Source organism: Corvus moneduloides, chromosome 1 (genome assembly GCF_009650955.1).
Source record: "Corvus moneduloides isolate bCorMon1 chromosome 1, bCorMon1.pri, whole genome shotgun sequence".
NCBI lineage: Eukaryota > Metazoa > Chordata > Aves > Passeriformes > Corvidae > Corvus > Corvus moneduloides.
Genome location: NC_045476.1, coordinates 54,170,714 through 54,189,050, shown reverse-complemented (window position 1 = coordinate 54,189,050; position 18,337 = coordinate 54,170,714). Strand labels below are relative to the sequence as shown.

The following is an 18,337-nucleotide window of genomic DNA, read 5'->3' as shown; positions in this document are numbered from 1 at the left end:
AAAACCACACTGTGGCAGACCTGCTGTGACAGGCTGTGAGTGACTTGCATCAGGTCCATGAGAACTGAATGGCAGGTGTAGGGGAAGAGTTCAAATCTCCATGGAAGCCGTCCTCTACTGCAGATGCCATCATCATCTTCATGCCCCTGTTCCTGTGCCCATACGATGCACAGCTTCCGTAGCAAGAAACTTCCAGCAGGTTCCAGGACCACAGAACATCTTTGTTGCATGAGGTCCTCTTGGATCTCTTGTCCTGCCTTCAAGTCACCATCTGCTCCAGGCATCAGGGAGGAGGGAAGCCAGCCTCTCCAGCAGTCACAAGCTGGCCTGTGGTCATTTGCTGCATGAGGGCTGTGTGTGCCACTGGTCTGCGTGAGGGAGCTGGAGAGGGGTGGAACACAACCTGCCGGCTGAGACTTCAGCAGCTCTTCCTGCCAAATCCCAGCAGCATTATTGTCAAATCAGCTTGTTTCAAAAGGGAGTGGCCCAAATCCATTTTTGATGCCAGTTTGTTCTTCTGTTCTTTCCTGTTAAGACTTGTATGAAATTATGCTGATGCTGTACTTCCAAAAAGTGCAGTATATAAAGAAAATATCTGCTCTTTATATATTTGCTATCCTAGCTTTGCTTTCAGAAAGATCTAGCTATTCTCACAGCACTTCCCCCTTGCGCTTGCAAGCACATGGAAACACTTTGTTACAACTTTAGCTCAAACAGGTCAAGTTTTATAAAAAGTCAAATAACAAATAAACTTTCATTATGGTCTTGAATACCTGTTGCCTGTCTAAAAAGATTAATGTGGCTTTCTCTACCTAAATTAGTCAAACAAACAGTCCTTGGACTGCTAAACAAGGACATGAAACCAGGAAAAAAAGTCATCTTTGCTTTTAAAAGAGAATTTTTTTTTAAGTTTTGATTTACTTCATGTTACAAATGACTGAAATAACTTTGTTTCATTTCTGTCCTATTTTCTTGCACATAATAATTGTAACTGGGTTTTGTGTGTTTCTGTAAGGCTCGGGCTGGACGTACCACCATTGTGATTGCTCACAGACTGTCTACCATCAGGACTGCTGACACTATTGCTGGATTTGAGAAAGGCATCGTGGTTGAACAAGGGACGCACAGTGAACTGATGTTGCAGAAAGGAGTCTACTATTCCCTTGTAATGCAGCAGGTAAGGGCAAATTTATTTACTTTCTTTCTCCATTTCACAGAGTTGTCAAATGATGGTTGATGGAGCCATTTTCTCTCTCTGGTTCCTGCATATTGTCCAGCTGGCAGCTGCTCAGTTATTCTAGTCTGGGCACAGACACAGGCTTGGAATCCTTGGGGGTTTTACCTTTAAGTGTTTCATATTTATGCAATCCAATATGTCAAAAACATAAGTGAGTTTAAGGCACAGACTGCATAATTATGGCATAACCACAGAGGTGTTAGATTCCAGGTGGATTCCATAGGCTTCCTTAAAGAAAAAAGGGGAAAATATCAGAATCAAATACTCTACTGTTCTGCCATTGCAGACTGAAATATATATGGCCTATAGACAACAGTAGTTACACAACTGAAACAGCAGTATTCATGAGGAAAAAAACTACTTTTCCTTCTTTCTGTTTAAAATGCCTTAACTGTATATCCTGAATTCTCACTAGGGTTGTAGCAGTGATGTTCAAGATTATGGCACATCAGAAGATAGTGAAGTCACAGAAGCTGAGGAATATGAGGAAAACATAAATCCTGTGGAAGAGCTGACTCTTCAAAATAATTTTGAAGGATCTGTGATCTCAGGAAGAGGCAGCATCCGAAGAAGATCCAGCAGATATAAGAGCAAGAGGAGTTCATCTAAAAATCCCTTTGGAAAAAAGAAGAAAAAAATGGAGGTGGAGGTTGGTATTAGAACTTCAGTTTCTAATTTCAAAGATAAGATGTAAGCATAAACAAAAAACACATAACCTGGATTACTTTTAGAGAGCTGGCTGCCATGCAACTTTTACTCTGGTGCCACTGCAGTCAGCACTCACCAGACTGAGCATCTGGGGATAATCATTTGTCTTAACAAAGATCTTCATTTTAACACTACTGAGTCAGTGTGAAACTGGAAAAAACTTTTGCTATTGATTTGTCATGCTTAGTACAATTATTATTTCAGTAGTGTTGATGTTTTAATTCTATCTAACTAAAACTAGTTGTGAGATTTCATTTGCAAGATTCTTTACTCCCTGGTACTTACTGTTGCAAATACTCCTGGTTAATGTAATCCCTGAAAACCCAAACTGAAGGCGCCTTGGAGTATCATACTACATTTATGTCAAGCAGAAGAAAAAAGAATCAAAACCCTAACATTTTGAAGAGCTTTCCCACTAAAAGCACCATTACTCTCTCTGTTTTAGTATGTGTTTCAGTTCTGCAGGGTTTTTACAGATAAAACAACTTAGTTGACTCATGTCATACATCAATAAGAGTCACATAGGAAGTTCAGGTTTTAGGAAAAGGAGTTTGTTTTGTCAAAGTTGAGTAAAACTTGCTGGTATCAATAGAGCAGAGTTGTAGTGCATTCTGGATCAGACTTTATCTAAGCAGCTCAACAGGGACTTGATTTTGTTTTCTGTTTTGTAGTACTTTAACTGCAGATTTTCTTTTTTTTTTTTTTTCATGAAACATTTTGGAAGAGTTGTTTGGTATATTGAGGTTGCTTGGGTTTTTTGTTTAGGTTTGGGGTTTTTACCTGATTTCAGGACCCTTGAAGTAAAGAAATATAAATTCCAAAGTAAAAACATGAATCCTTCTAAATCTATGGAAACTAGGATCCCATCTGTAATAAGCAATCTGACATTTTAAAATATTTATGAAAGCCTTAATATATTTTTTATCTACAGATAGTCCTCCTCACTAAAATATATCTTCCAGCTAATGAATATTCAAATAGCACAAAGGAACTGGATTCATCCCTATTATCATATAAAAAGTCATTTAACTTCAAAAGATACTTTTTGGCTGTATATTAATACTGTTTATGACCTTAGAGGAAGTAGTGGGTGTTCATGCTCAAGAATACAATATTCATCCTATTTAGAAAAAAATGAAGTTGAACATCCAGCAGATGTAATTATTTCAGAGAAATCAGCCCACTTCTATAGCTGAGGCTTAGCCACCCTCATTAGCATCTGAAACACAGGATAAAATAACCAGGAAGCAAGAGCAACTTGCTTGTAATCCTGACTAATATTTTGTCTCCTTTCTAATGTCTTCATTATTTGTTTTCTCAGAAATATGCTTTTGGAGGCATAGGCACTTTATTTAAGTGGTAAAGCAGGACAGAACATTTTTTGTGCTTTCAAAGCAGAAACAGTCTAACTGACTCTAACACATGCCTCTTTCCTGGTTTTGGTAATGATTCATTGGATATAGTTTGCCAAAGAGAAAAATGACCTCTCTACCCAATTGTTCTATGGCCAGCCCACTGGCATTTTGCTGAACTGGAGGGATCTCTTCTGTGCTCTGAACAGTGAGACTTTTAGTTCTTTATAATGATTGAAATGTTAGTTGCCATTCATGGTGACCAGCCCTATCTGACTTCAGTGAACTGTCCTGGCCCTTCTCCCCTCAAGACTTAGCCTTTTATTAAATTTTTTGTCCCCAAATTTTCACAGTGCAGTTGATGTTCTAGAATATGAAACAGCAAAGCAGTAAATCTCCAGCATGTTTGCCTCATCTGAGTGCACAGAGAGGGCTTTCAGCACTTTACCAAGATAGTTCACTGCCCAAAGCCTAATGAACACCCACTGTCTGGGGAATTTTGTTCTGCAACTTTCCAAGGAAAACTTGCAACTTTTTGCCGTAGGAAGAAAATCTCCCTGCTGTGCCTTACTTAAAAATCCTGGCTCTGAACAAACCTGAGTGGTTCTATGTACTGCTGGGAGTGATTGCTGCTGCTGTCATAGGTGCGGTCCATCCTGCATTCGCTGTTATATTTGGAAAAATTATTGGGGTAAGTTTTTTGGGGTCTTTTCTTCTTTTTTTTTTTTTTGGGGGGGGGGGTGAGTGGGTGTGGTGGGTTTTTGGGGGTTTTTTGTTTTGCTTGTGGGTTTTGTTTTTTTGGGGGGTTTTGGGGGTGTTTTTTAGTGGTCTTTGGTTTTTCAATTTGTTTGGGTTTGGGGTTTTTTTTTTGGGTTTTTTTTTTTTTTTGCAAGTTGCAGTCCTGAGCTTTCCTCATGATCAGCCACTCAGTTCTTCCCATGTAAGTCTCTCAGTGGGATTGACTTCTATACATCCAGTGAAAAATGTAGAAGGGACTCTGGAAGCAGAGCATGGTAGAACTGCATCTGACTAGCAGAGGAAAGGAGGAATATGGATGGATATGGGAGAACAAATTAACGCAATGTAGGTTAAATGGAAAGCTGGGGTGTCTACTGGGTCCTCAACAGAAAATTGACTGAAGACTGATTTTAGGATCCAGGATACTTGCTAGAAGAAATTAAAGTAGACAAGCTTCTTGAGATGAAGGCTGGCTTATGTAATGGATGCTTGTCTATGTACTCATTTTTGTGGTTTTTTTCTTTTCATAGGCTTTTCAAGAAAGACATCCAGAAAAAAGGAGTAAAAACACTGTGCTGCTTTCTTTAATATTTCTTTTACTTGGAGTGATTATCTTAGCAGCATACATAATCCAAGTAAGTGTCACTACACTGAAATTTTAAAAGCCCTGAATTCTCCAGCAAGCTGCAGGTATAACTCATATCAACACAATCTGAGAAGTAAAACAACAATCAGAGCTTACAAAAATATGCAGAAGTGCCAGGGTCTTCCTGGGATATATAGATTTAATGTTAATGTTTACCTAAAGACGTATGTCTACATTTGCTCTTGGTTTAAATAATACACTGAAGGCAATGTTAATTCAGCATGATTTAAATCAAAGTTGAGGGTCTGGCCTTACAGTCAAAGTTAATACTGACATTTCTCACTGACTGTAAGAGTCTATAGGCTCTTGCCAAAATAAGTAGGAAGCAGACTCGCTCTTTCCATTGCAGATGGAGCTTTTCATACCATCAAGTAAATTCCACCATTTGCTGTCCTCATATGACTGCTTTAAATCTTGCAGGAAACAGTGCCCATTGATGTCCGTGTCATAAAATCCATCAGTATGACTGCTGTGAGTGAATGTCTCTGGACACAATCAGGGTGGGGAGGCCAATCACTAGATAGGCTGATTTATCTTGTAGTGCCATTGTCTGTGTGTGCAAGGTTGACCAGAGAAGTTTAATCTCCCTTTGCTTGGGTCATGATACAAGTATGTAATATATAGATGCCTTCTTTGCCATGTGAGAAAATTGAGTTTCAGGTTCAGGAATGTGAACGATGCTTTTCCCAGGATATATATATTTACTGTAGGGAGGGGCTATAAGTGTGATTGCTTTTGTTGTGCTTCTTGGTGTGATTGCTTTCGTTGTGCAGATTTATAAACAGAATAACAGCATCAGATGAGAAAATGTGACTCTTTTTCCTCCCCCAGGGATTCATGTTTGGGAAGTCTGGGGAAATGCTAACAATGAGACTGCGCTCTTTGTCCTTCAGAGCTTTACTTCAGCAGGTACGAATGAGGCAGTTAGGATATCAAGAGAGCAATGGGTGTAGACAAGAACCTGTGTCTCCATAGAAACACCTGAAAGGGACTAGAAGAAAGTAAATTGGTGACTGGAAGAAAAAAGAACCCTACCACAGCCTTTGCAATAAAAAGTCTTCCTTTCCATTCTGTGGGTACAAATCCTTTTGGATCCCTTCCAACTCAGGATATTCTATAGCTGATGGAATAGGTAATTTGTAAGAGAATAGTTAATCTCTTCAGGCCTGAGGAATTTTTAAGTAAGTGGGGGTTATAATAAAAGTTTCTAAATAGGCATGTTCAGGAAAACATTGCGGCCAATAACACTTTGGTTATGAACAACTAGATGTCCACAAAAGAACAACGCTTTTTAGGCTTTTTCTTTTAGTTTATTTGGAAATGATGACTACAGAGAAAGAATACTCAGTTAGCCATACTTTTTTGTACTTTCATGTAAGTTTTTGAAACAAAAATCAATGTCTTTTCTTGAAGGAGATTGGATGGTATGACGACCAGAAAAATGCTGTTGGTGTTCTGTTAACTCGTCTTGCTACAGATGCTTCCCAAGTTAAAGGCGTACGTTGATCCTTTTATGTGTTTTTTAAATATCTTTTTCCTTAAAAATATTAATTGCAACTGGCAAGGAACTCCAAGATTATTTCAGAAAACAAAGTAGTAAATCTATCCCACGTACTGGCATATGCATTTACGTAGCATGCTACAGATACATCGGAAATGGTTTCCCAGATGATAATATACAAGAACTACCAAAAATCCAGTAGATGTTCACGTACCTTTCATGTCCCTCCCTGCAAATCTTTAAGCTAAATATATAATAATTGGTAGGTCATTTCACCATGCAAAGTGAATTCTGCATATATGCTTGGACCATAGTCATTGGGCCCCAGGTTTTTAAACCCCATTATGGTGTAAAACTTTACTGACCTCAGTGAAGAGAATTCTTCTCATTGCCACAAAATATACTTCACAAACAGTAAGAAATAGACCAGAATAATTAAAAAACCCCACATAGGGCAATGATCTACAAGGAATCTCTAGGGGTCTACTCAAGAAGCTGGTATGGGAGAGGTGGCTGCTGGACACTGACAAGAGAATATGGCAAATTCTGCACAGTTCTTCCAACTGCTCACCTCATCAGCAGAACTTGACAATCTGCCAAACATTTGTTTCTTCCCATCTCTTTGCGGGGGAAAAAAATCACTGCAGGATTTGTGGGGAGAAGTTTACTAGTGTCTTTTTTTTCCCTTCATATTTGTACATCACTAATCCTTTAAACCTTACATTTTTCAGTCTCCATAGGTTTTTGTTCCTCTCCGGCCCTCTTTCATTATGGGCTTGCAGGGATAAAATAGTCTTTGACAAAATTGAGTCATCTTCATCTTTTAAAGTTTGTTTGCTTCAGTGGCAATGAACTGTCAGGGCAGTAAAAAGGAGGGGTGCACACAGTTCCCTAACTTCAAAAAACAGCTAAGGGCATGAACGGGTCTCCAGTGCTATTGCGTTCTCTGGAGAGCCAGAGCTGTCAGTAAGTCAGTACCATGCCTCATGCTGCACTGGTTGAAGTTTCCAAATCTATCTTTATGTGCAACCCCTAGAACATATGGCAACAATTCACCTTGGCATTGGTTTAATTATTAATATTTTAAATTTATTGAGCCAGAAAAGTCCTTTAAGGGCAGGAAAGTCTTTGGCAAAAGAAAGAAGAATATTTGCTTCCCACCCAAGGATTTTTGTTTTTACCATCATGCCAAGTTCTGGAAGATGAACTATTTCCATAGGGCTGTTTGTAGAAGTTTTTTCTGAAGATCAGAGCCCACCCGGATGCTGGATGTTAATCAACTCTCATTTTAAAAAGTTTTTGATGAAAAGGTTATACAGGCTGGGAGGAGGTGAGAATTCTTCAGTCAGAGTTAATATTTCCTACTCATTATCCCGCTGAGATAAAACATTTCTGCAGGGTGGCCAAATTCAGATTTCTTTTCTCTAAGAACCCAACCCCAAGTGCAGCAGTGTGAGAAGCTGAGGACAAATATTTTTCACCATGTTAGTGTGGTGGGTCTCAGTGGATGGCTGCTGTTAAAACCAAGGCCTCCTTGCCTAATGCTGGACATCTAACTGCCAATTTGCCCTACAGTGGTCACAATTTTCTCTACCTTGGGTAGTGTGTGAAGTTCCAGATACATTTCATTAAACAACTGTCACATCCGACTCTCTACATTAACACCTCTTGCAGGCCTCAATGCTGGCAGGTATGAGGAATCTCTAGGAATGGTTATAGAAGTTGGTACATGATGTCCAAACACGTGATCATGCATGGTTTCATTTACCAGCCAAACTGTTGGCCTTGACTTACAGTAATTGGAAGTGGTAATTTGAGCAACAAAAAGAAAAATCTAATGACATATATTTGGGGGGTTTCTGGGGTTTTGTTAGGCAACTGGAAGCCGTCTTGCACTGATGACTATGACTGTCTTTACCCTCGCAACTGCCATCATTATTGCATTTGTATATGGCTGGCAGCTGACTTTGCTTATCCTGGCCTGCATTCCTTTTATTGTTGGTGCAAATGCTGTGAGTGCTAGCTCTATGTCTGGTCATGCTGCAGAAGACCAAAAAGCTTTGGAAGAGGCTGGAAGAGTAAGTTCTTCAATTTTAACTACAGAGTTCTGGTGTGAAATAACTTTTAAGGACAACATTGTAAGTTATATTATAGCTGACTCAATTATCCAAGATAAATGAAGGGTGTTGAGGGGAATGTTTATGTATCTTCAAGAAAAGCAAAGCACAGATAACACAAAACACCTGCAAGATGGGCTATAAAAATGCATTTGAAAGCCTCCATAGTGGATTTCTGGGCAGTGGCAGCTGCAGCAGAAGCAGCCCCTGCCCTGGTGCACCTTGAGCCTAAGGCAAGCAATGGGGCTCTGCACTACTCTGCTGCAGCCAGAAGTGTTGCAACATTGATATCTTTTTATTCTGTCATAAAGGCAAGCCATTAATGTGCTCAAGAATTTCAGCCTTTGTTCACCTGGTAGTGGTCGTCCAGGAGATGGAAGTAGTCCATGCAAAAAGAGCAAGCTGTGTCCAGAGGACTAGTGTTTGTTCCCATTTTATTAAATTGGGTTTAATTCATGAGGGCCACAACCCATGGGTTAGGGAAGACACTGCTGCTGAATAATTGCATTGCTCAGGACTTTCCTTTACCTTGATCCCTACTCTTAAGCAAGCACTTTCTGATCTAAAATAATAAATGCTAGAAAAGAAATCAAGTATTCAGGAGATATGTTGTAGATTGCAGTTGTAAGGGATCACCTGTTATTTGTTTAATCTCTTTGTTTAGATTTCAACAGAATCAGTTGAAAACATAAGAACGGTAGCTTCACTGACCAGGGAAGAAATATTTTATGAAAGATATATTTCTAGTTTGAATCGTACATATAGGTGGGTTTTTTTCTCTTTAGTAATTCTTTCTTTGTACACTTCAGTCTTTCATATTTACTGTAAATACCTTTCTTGGAATATCCAACACCCAAAAGACTGGTAAGAATATCAATAGCTGTTCATATAGCTGTAAAATTTGTATGGTCCCTATATTTTTATATACATTAAGTGCAGAGTGAAAAAAACATTGCAGGATTTGTCTTTTATTATGCAAACTCTTTATAAACTGCATTCCCTGCATATGTGTTACACAATATTGTGTTTGCCTACAATATAGGATATATGTTCACTCCATTTCAGTGTATTGCACTGATACCACTTAAGAACTGACAGTTCCACCACACCCTTATAACATAAACCAGTTTTATTCCTCTCATATGATTTTGAAACCTTGAAAAGAACTTTGTATGTTTCCCTTGTTTGATCCACTATGTCCCACTGACTTGTCTCCAATGAAATGTATTTGAATCACCACGGCTGCAACATTTTTCTAGCTCCATTTTACTTAAATAAAATAGCCCAAAATCTAAATTGTTTTTAATGTAAAAGAAAGAATTGAAAATTATGTATTGCACAATCTGTCCTCAGCCAAAATAATGTTAAAATTCAAGGTCTGGTGAACTGCTAAGAGCCCGGATTTTGGCAGGGCGCTTGCCTGGACTGTCACAGGTCTGATTTACAGCTCAGACTAGAAAGATTTCCTCTTCCTCAGAGAGCACCCTAAACAATGAGGACAGACTCTGATTCGATGTGTGTTCAATTAGCAACGCAAAATGAAACCTTTCCAGAGGGACAGATTGAGAAGTAGCATCATAGTCTGAATCCCTGTGGGGATACTCAGCAATAGGTCCCCGCTCTGAATTGGGATGAGCTGGGGGAAGCCCACAGGCAGCTCTTAGGCCAGGCTGGATCCTGCTTGTTTTCTTAATAAAATGGGTCATGTGGGGCAGTTATTAACATATTTCATTTTAACTAACTGCTGTAGCGACCTGCCCTGCTATAAAAGCAAAGGAAGGAGATTCAATTTAACATAACTGTGGATCAAGCATTTCATTGCTTTCTGTCCTAAGGGTAGCTCTGTGTCATGAGACCAGGGGCTCTTAGGGTCTGGCAAGGGTTGTTTGTGAATGTGTGTGTTGTGGGCCGATTTGTTGTGTTTTTGGGGGTGAGCTGGATTCCTTGAAAATTTTATTCCAGAAGTCTGGCTATCCCCCAGCCAGTGTCTGCTGTTTCTCTTTTACAAATCATTTATGGAGAGTTTCTTCTTTTATCAGAAAATCTCTGAAAAAAGCCCCTTTCTATGGATTTACCTATGGAATAGCTCAGTGTTCAGAGTACTTTATTAATGCAGCAGTCTTCAGATTTGGGGCATGGCTCATTGCTAATTGTCTGACCAACTTTGAAAATGTATTTATGTAAGTATACTTTATAAAAAGTATAAAAGATCAGAATCAGTACACAGGATAGTGATTTCAATGCATGCAAATTAATTTATCAAATTACAGAGGCAATGGGGCATGGGAATTCAGGAATTTAGTCTGGTTGGGAGTGTTCTTTGGGTATAAGGGCTGTTTTGGGGAAGGGTGCATATTTGGGCAGAGAAACAGCAAGAGTGAGCAGCAAGCTCAACACACCTACTGTGGAGAAGCTTTTGCCCTTTGACTTCCCTTCCAGGCAGAGGGTGTTACAAAGAAGTGATATGATACCACTGTTCAGCTCTAAAGTAGCTTTGGGAACAAGTTGATCTTCCTAATACTGGATGATGTTTTGGAGTGTGAGGAGCTCCAGAAATATCATAACCGAAGGATGCTAGAAAACAGTAGGAAAAGAATGCATTGTTCTACCTGGAATGAATCATGCTTTGTCCTTTGCTTTTTAGAGTCTTCTCTTCTGTCATATTTGCAGCTATGAATGTTGGTCAGTCTGCTTCCCTGGCACCAGACTATGGCAAAGCTCGAATGTCAGCCCAAAGAATCTTTAAACTTTTGGAAAGAAAACCTCTAATTGACAGTTACAGTGATGAAGGTGAAAAATTGGTAAGCGTTGGTGGTATTTTGGATTGGGGTGTGGAGGGATACTGGAGATTTGTTTCTTTGGGTTTTTTGTTTTGGGGTTGTTGCTGTTTTTTGTTGTTTTGGTTTGGTTTTTGGTTTTTTTTTTTTTGGAAGGAGTGTTCTTTTTTTTATCTAGAGAAAAACTGTTGTAATCAACTAAATTAGTAATGATGTATTATCTGCAATTGTATTCACAGTTTCATATTTCTTAGGGTGTCACAAAAGGTAACTCAATTAGGATGACCTAATTGTGACCTGAAGGGAGCCTACAAGGCAGATGGTGAGGGACTTGTTATAAGAGCATGTAGAGACAAGAAAAGGAGTAATGGCTTCAAACTGAGAGTAGGTTTCTATTGGATACTAGGTAAAAATTCTTTACTGTGAGGGTGGTGGGGCACTGGAAGAGGTTGCCCAGAGAAGTTATGGAATCCCATCCCTGGACGTGTTCAAGGCCAGGCTGGATGGGGCTCTGAGCAACCTGGTCTAGTGAAAAGTGTCCTTGCCCACGGCAGGGGAGTTGCAACCAAATGTTCTTAAAGGCCCCATCCAATCCAAACCATTCTATGGTTCTGTCAAAGACAGACACTATATAAATAGTGGTACTGACTTATTTAGGGACCATTTAATTTCTGGGTTTCAGACAAATGAGTGAAAAATAATGCTTTTCATTCTACTGACTAACATCTTAAATGGCTTCAGGAAAACACAGATAATGTCAGTTCCAATAAAAGTTGTGTTGTCTTTGTAAGGGTCTATAGGAGAAATAAAATACTAGTGCATTTTTCTAATTATTTCATAAATAAGAAAGATTAGTTCCTTTAGAGACAGACACTTTTGCCAAAAGCCATCCTATTCCATCTGTGGAAACTCTTACAATTAAAAATGTGCTCTTGTGAAGTCAAAACAAACTTAATGAATAATTTCTCTAAATTTGGGGGAGGAAAGACACAACAAGGAAAAAACAATAAAAAGTAAGAAACCAAAAAGCACTCAAAAATTTCCCGAAGAGCCTTGCCTCTAAGCTAAAATTGACATTAAGGAGGCTGACCTCAGCATTTGTCAAATTTCTGAATGTAATGCTTTCAATTTGCATGTTCTGGAAGGATTACGCTGGCACATCCAAGTTCATGTAAATTTAAAATTAACTTCCCATGTAGGTTTAGAAGGTAGCTCCTACTCAGGAAGCCATAAATCCAGTTTTCTATAACTTCAAGCTTACCGACAGGATTTTCAGCCTTTAAAGCTCTGAGCACACTTGCATATTTTCTTGAACCAGGGTTCTCTGGCGCAGACATTGAAAGACTTGGCAGAAGGTCTCCAGTAAAATAAAACTTAAGTGAAAACATTTCTAATATAGACTGGACTTAACTACCAGTGATGCCTGTGACTTAACAAAGGAAAGCTTTGAGTCCATCAAATTAGGTTATCACCTGCTGTGAGAGCATTGTATTTGTGGTGCTGCTGGCATGTGCAGGGAGCTGGTTCATACCCCAAAGAAGAGGACAGGGAACAGCCTTGGCATGTTCCCCCTTTCTTCCACTTGTGCTTAAATATCAGCCTGGCCAGAATGGCTAATTAACAACTATCACTGCTTTTTAAAACACAGCTTGTCCTTTGTGCCTGTGAATAACCTACTGAAGAATTTAGCTCTGCTATCTTAATCTCTGATTTTGACTTTGTATTACATTTGTTCAAAGTGTGCTACCTGCAGAGTGAGATCAGGAAAGCAAATGATGCTGTTTATATCACAAGCAGAAACGTCTCAAATATGTTAGAAATGAAAAATATGGATATTGCCTATTAAGAGGGTGGTGGGGCACTGGAATGGACTCCCCAGGGAAGTGATCACAGCACTAAGCCTGACTAAGTTCAAGTGTTTGGACAATATTCTCAAGACATGGTGTGACTCTTGGGGATGGTCCTGTGCAGGGCCAGGAGCTGGACTCTGATCCCAGAGAGTCCCTTCTACCTCAGCTTATTCTGCAACAGTTTTTCAAAGATGAGCTGAAAAATAGATACAAGAGATGCAGAAAACTTCTCCAAAAGGATGTAGTGACTTACATCTGTAGTTCATCCTATAACTATACTATACTTGTCCAACATGTCACTTAAAAGAATTTCAAAAGCATTTTTGAAAAGACCCTCCCAAACTTTCTTGGATCTCTCACTTTAATAACCAAGTCTTAACAAGTGTTGTTACAGTTAATAACAATAAATAATAAATGCTAACATGAGCATGTGAACTCTCTACTGCTTTTCAGAGCCATTTTGAAGGCAACATTGAATTCAGAAACATCCATTTTGTATATCCAACAAGGCCAGAAGTTCAGGTTTTGCAAGGACTCAGTGTGAAGGTTAACAAAGGACAGACTCTGGCATTAGTGGGAAGCAGCGGCTGTGGCAAAAGCACATCCATTCAGCTCCTGGAGAGATTTTATGACCCTGTGGAAGGACAAGTGGTAAAAATAGACTTGGGTGGCTATTAAAAGTAATTAAATCTACAGGACTCTTTATCTGCCAAGGTTTCAGAGGCATTTGACAAGCCTGGCAGTTCCTCTGTTGTGATGCCTTTTTTTAGAGGTGTGAGTTACTGAGGCTGTGCCTCCAGTGGATCTGTAGACAACCCCAAAACCCTAGTCATTGCCTTCCCTGTGCATTTGCCCACGTGTACCAGCAGCAGCATCCATGTTAGCACACTGTGCTTGCTCAGGTCACAGATCTTGCCTGGGAAAGGAATGACCATGTCCAACTGCATTTCCTCCCCAAGGTTCTTCACACCCTGGTCAGACAGGGGCATAACACTAATGTCAGTGATGCTTGTCAGTGGGTAAGTTTTCTTGATGATGTGAATTAACACATTAGGGACACAGATATGTGTTTCAGGTGACACAAATGTAATCTCACATATATGTTACTGTGTCACTATCAGGAGGTCCAAATGTGCTTTTTGATGCAATCCCTGTTAATGGGTATAAAATTCAAAAGAAACCTCCTTGGAGGTTGTAAGATTGAAAGGCCTGCAGCTGACAATATTTATTGTAGTGTTTAGCTTCTTAAGGGACAGGCTTTCCCATGAGCTTCCTGGTGCTTCTTGTGGTCAGTAGGGCTGGAAGGACTGCAAGAACAGCCTGTTACCTGCGTGTTGTTTCTGCCTGCTAGGAAATTGAAGCAAAGCAATGCAAAATTTAAAACTAATGATGGAAAATACTTCATCTATTCTGCCGGTTCTTTTCCAATTTTTGCATGCAAAAAATTTACTTGATTTCATCCGGGAAACTAACACATAATGGGCTGTCTCTTAGAACTCACGTTTCCTTTTTACAGCAGGTATGTGTGGATGAGCTCAGTAGCCAACTTGGCATCATGTTTCTGTTGTTTTTTCTAGGTAGCAGATGGATTTGATACCAGATCTCTGCATTTACAATGGCTGAGGTCCCGACTGGGCCTAGTGTCACAGGAGCCCATTTTGTTTGACTGCAGCATTGCTGAAAATATCCAGTATGGAGACAATAGTAGGGTGATTAGTCAGGAGGAAATTGAAGAAGCAGCTAAAGCAGCAAATATTCATGCCTTCATTGAAAAACTGCCAGAGGTAAGAGGCAGTGATGTTCTCTTCACAGTGAGATCATCTATTTGGAATGATATAGAGAAATCAAGGTAGTGCTCACTTGCATAGATCAAATTAAAAATAAACACTTTTGTTTCCCCTAATATAATAGCCATTATGTTTCAAAATGTCAGTGTGTTTCAAGATTAAAATCCTTTTTTATTCGTTAAAAAAAAAGTCAATGTTTCCATTATTACAGTGGTAGACAACCCAGAATATTTGGGGGGTGAGGGGGAGATGGGGAAAAGGAAATGAGAGGATGTTCTATGTACAAGTAAGCGCTCATAATAACTTTTTAATATGTTTTTCCTTGACAGCAGAAACTCTGATAAAGACATTTTATTTTTCTAAAGCAATTTAGTAAAACAAAGTAGTCTATTTCTAATTGAAGGGACATGCACAGGGAGTGTTTCTTATTAAATACAGAGGGGCAGTAAATCAAAAGTGGCATTTGACCTTCATGCCTGACAAGAGTTTGGTTCTAACAAAGGAAAATACTTTGAATGCTTCTTTTCACTGTAGTTCTGTGTATCTGAAACTGAGGTAATAATGCTGAAAAATATTTCATCTTCATTACTACAAATGATGTATGAGATTCTTAATTCATAAGCACTGCAGCATCAAATTCTTCATGTATATGTCAGTTAGAATTAAATTGTTAGTTAATCTTATGATCTTAAACTCTGTAGATGCCTCATTGCTGGTACCATTCAAGGCATATTCCAGTCTTTGAGGGAGTAAATTTTCAGACTGGGTATGTTTTGGGGCTGTATATATAACTGCTTGTACTAGAGATGTTTATAAAGCTTTAGCTTTCTTAAAACCGCTTGCACTATTCTTTCTTTCAAGATGAAAATACTTTTATAGCCATGCATAAAATTTTGCTTTTCTAATCTTCCTTCTCTAAGAGTATTCACTGGTGATTTTTTTATTTTTTAACATCCAGAAATATAATACCCGGGTGGGTGAGAAAGGAACACAACTTTCTGGAGGTCAAAAACAAAGAATAGCAATTGCCCGTGCTCTGGTTCGTAATCCTGCTGTTCTGCTCCTGGATGAAGCTACCTCTGCTCTTGACACAGAAAGCGAAAAGGTGAATAATTATTATTATGTGAAATATTTATGCCTATGTACGTGGCTAGTTGATTTTGTAGTATAAAATGAAAGTACACATGCTACAAATGCTCAATTATGAAACAAGTTAGGTGTATCACAGTAGCTTTTCCACCTGAGAGGTTTGAATTGAACTATACTAGGAAGCTGTTTATATTTACTAAATAAAAAAAACCTGAAGCTTTAAGTATAAAACTCCACACTGATCTGATACACCTCAGTTGTCTTCCTATCAGGCGTATTAGATGGTAAATACTGAATTTGTGCTCTGACCCAAGCTGGATGCCCAAGAACCCGCTTCTCCATGTCTCACATTTGTTTGATCAGGCTCACTGACCTCAGTGAGAAATCCTGTTGAGCAAAGGTCTCTGGTTGCACTGACTTGTATATCTGTGGGAGATGTATTCAGGTGATAAGAGAGTGAGAAATCAAATGTAGTTCCTAGGACAAGGGAAGCCTTTTGAGGTGCTAACAGCATTTTCCTGGTATCTGTATGCAGATTGTCCAGAAAGCTCTGGATAACGCCCGGCAAGGTCGGACCTGCATCGTCATCGCTCATCGCCTGTCCACCGTGCAGACAGCCGACATCATCGTGGTGATCCAGAATGGCAGGGTGGTTGAGCAGGGCACCCACAGCCAGCTACTGGCAAAGGAAGGGCACTACTATGCCCTTGTAAATGCATAAGTCTCTAATTAGTACTATTTGCTGAGGGTTTTTCGTTTTGTTTTTTTAATGGGAAGATATGAAAAGTTCTACAGAGGATTACTGTGGGCTGTGTGTGTACTGACTGAGCAGGAACTGTGTTGCAGCCTGGCTGCTGTATCCAGTGTAGCCCTTGGCCCACACTTCCATGGGGATGAGCAGTGCATGCCCCATGCTGAGTCACAGAAGGTGCACAGAGGAGTCCTAGGGACTGAATGTTTTGAGTAGTTTGGTGTGTGACATGATCTGGAGGGTGAGTCTCACCCACAGCTCAGGTGGGTACCCTGCTCTCACTGTCCCCCCAAAGCCTGGCCCATAGCAGCTGCCATAGATCAAGGTGATAACAGAGTATAACAGCAGTTAAGCATCATGGATAAACAGCAAGTTGGTGCTTGTGGTTGCTCTTTGGGTTTCTTCAACAGCCAGATGAAGTCATAAACTCTTCTTCAGTTAAAGATGATTGTCAATTCTTACTGAAAACTGAGATTAAAAAAAGAAATATTGTATTAAAGAGAAGAATGTTGATGCATGGGGGGTTTTTTTCCCTACTTTATGCCACATTTCTCATATTACTGTGCTTCACACATTTCTTGGGAATTCAATATTCTATTTCAGACAATAACTGTAATAGTTACAACTTTCGCATATCAAACTGCATAAAAGATACTATTGTTTTGTTTAGTATTTTTCAAATGCTGACCTAACAGAGTTTAATCATGCTTTGTATCTATCAGGATAATTTCAAAAGTTTTGTGGGGGAGCTAGGATGGCTTCTATATCCATGTAAACAGCTTTTCATTGAAATAAAGAAAAAAAGAAAAGTTGTTTTCAATATAAGTTCCTTTATTTTTAATAGGCATAGTACTTAGGGACATGGTTTCGTAGTGGACATGATAGTGTTAGCCTAACATTTGGGCTCGATGATTTAAAGGGTCTTTGCTATTCTAAATGATTCTATGAATAATTTCAAAGATTTTTTTGAAGTGTTGGCAAAGCTTGTTTACACATGTGCTTTGATAATTTGTTATTCCTCTGATATATTCCTCAGGGTGCTGCAATACATCCTTTAACAGTTGAAGTACTGTGTAGTCAGAGTGACTCAGCAGCTGGGGCTTTTTGGCTCGCTAAACACAATTGCAGCATTTTAATTTTCCAAGGCTTTGCACGTGGCTTTGGGTTAGGATTTATAGCGTGGAGCAACCTGCAGTACTTTATAATTTCCAGATTGTAGCAGGCAAACTTACAGTAATTACGATCTCCTTTGCTCATTTCAATTATTTTCCAGCATCAGGATCTGCAAGGGGAATAAAACACGCAAAAGAAAAGAAAATCTGGTCTCAGGTTTGCCAAAATAAATACAGTTGCTCTCCCTCACAGTTTTTCTCAGACTGTTTCAAGAGGAATTTTTACTCATTCAGACACCCCTCTTGTGTGATCTCTTCATTTTCTTGTGATAGATACATACTATGGAACTGCTGCCCTTATTACATTCCCAATTATCTAATGTGGGCTCCAGTTAATTCCCTTTTCCCTGTTTTGTTTCTGCACTGGAGTTGAAATTACAAGCACTAGATTTTCATTCTCCATTTTGAAAATAAAAAAGGAAAGTAACTTCAGCATGTACTGTACCCACTACTTTCCTTAACAGTGGGTAATTTTTGCCCAATTCCCTTTCTCATTACCAGTTGCCATTTTTTTGGAGCTTTCCAGTAATGGACTTTGGAAACAGCTCCCCACTCTGAGGCTCTTACTAGGCCTCAACCTCTATATTATTCCATCCATAATAATGACAAAAG

The 18,337-nt window shown here is 39.3% G+C and overlaps 1 protein-coding gene across 3 annotated transcripts in view; it reads left to right on the top strand.

Moving 5' to 3' along the window:
• ABCB5 (ATP binding cassette subfamily B member 5) overlaps positions 1 to 17,373 on the top strand; it is a 34,643-nt gene extending 17,270 nt beyond the window's left edge. Inside the window, exons 15-28 of one of the 3 annotated variants that reach the window (XM_032110034.1) lie at positions 1,016 to 1,177; positions 1,653 to 1,886; positions 3,842 to 3,988; positions 4,566 to 4,670; positions 5,513 to 5,590; positions 6,095 to 6,178; positions 8,057 to 8,260; positions 8,964 to 9,064; positions 10,339 to 10,479; positions 10,944 to 11,100; positions 13,380 to 13,577; positions 14,504 to 14,710; positions 15,672 to 15,818; positions 16,338 to 17,373. In XM_032110034.1, the coding sequence (XP_031965925.1) occupies positions 1,016 to 1,177; positions 1,653 to 1,886; positions 3,842 to 3,988; positions 4,566 to 4,670; positions 5,513 to 5,590; positions 6,095 to 6,178; positions 8,057 to 8,260; positions 8,964 to 9,064; positions 10,339 to 10,479; positions 10,944 to 11,100; positions 13,380 to 13,577; positions 14,504 to 14,710; positions 15,672 to 15,818; positions 16,338 to 16,523 (2,151 nt within the window). In that variant the 3' untranslated portion in view covers positions 16,524 to 17,373. Of the gene's footprint in view, positions 1 to 1,015; positions 1,178 to 1,652; positions 1,887 to 3,841; positions 3,989 to 4,565; positions 4,671 to 5,512; positions 5,591 to 6,094; positions 6,179 to 8,056; positions 8,261 to 8,963; positions 9,065 to 10,338; positions 10,480 to 10,943; positions 11,101 to 13,379; positions 13,578 to 14,503; positions 14,711 to 15,671; positions 15,819 to 16,337 lie in introns of those variants that run through there. The other 2 variants (XM_032110042.1, XR_004240375.1) reach the window with 2 other exon arrangements.
• Positions 17,374 to 18,337: the final 964 nt, after the last annotated feature.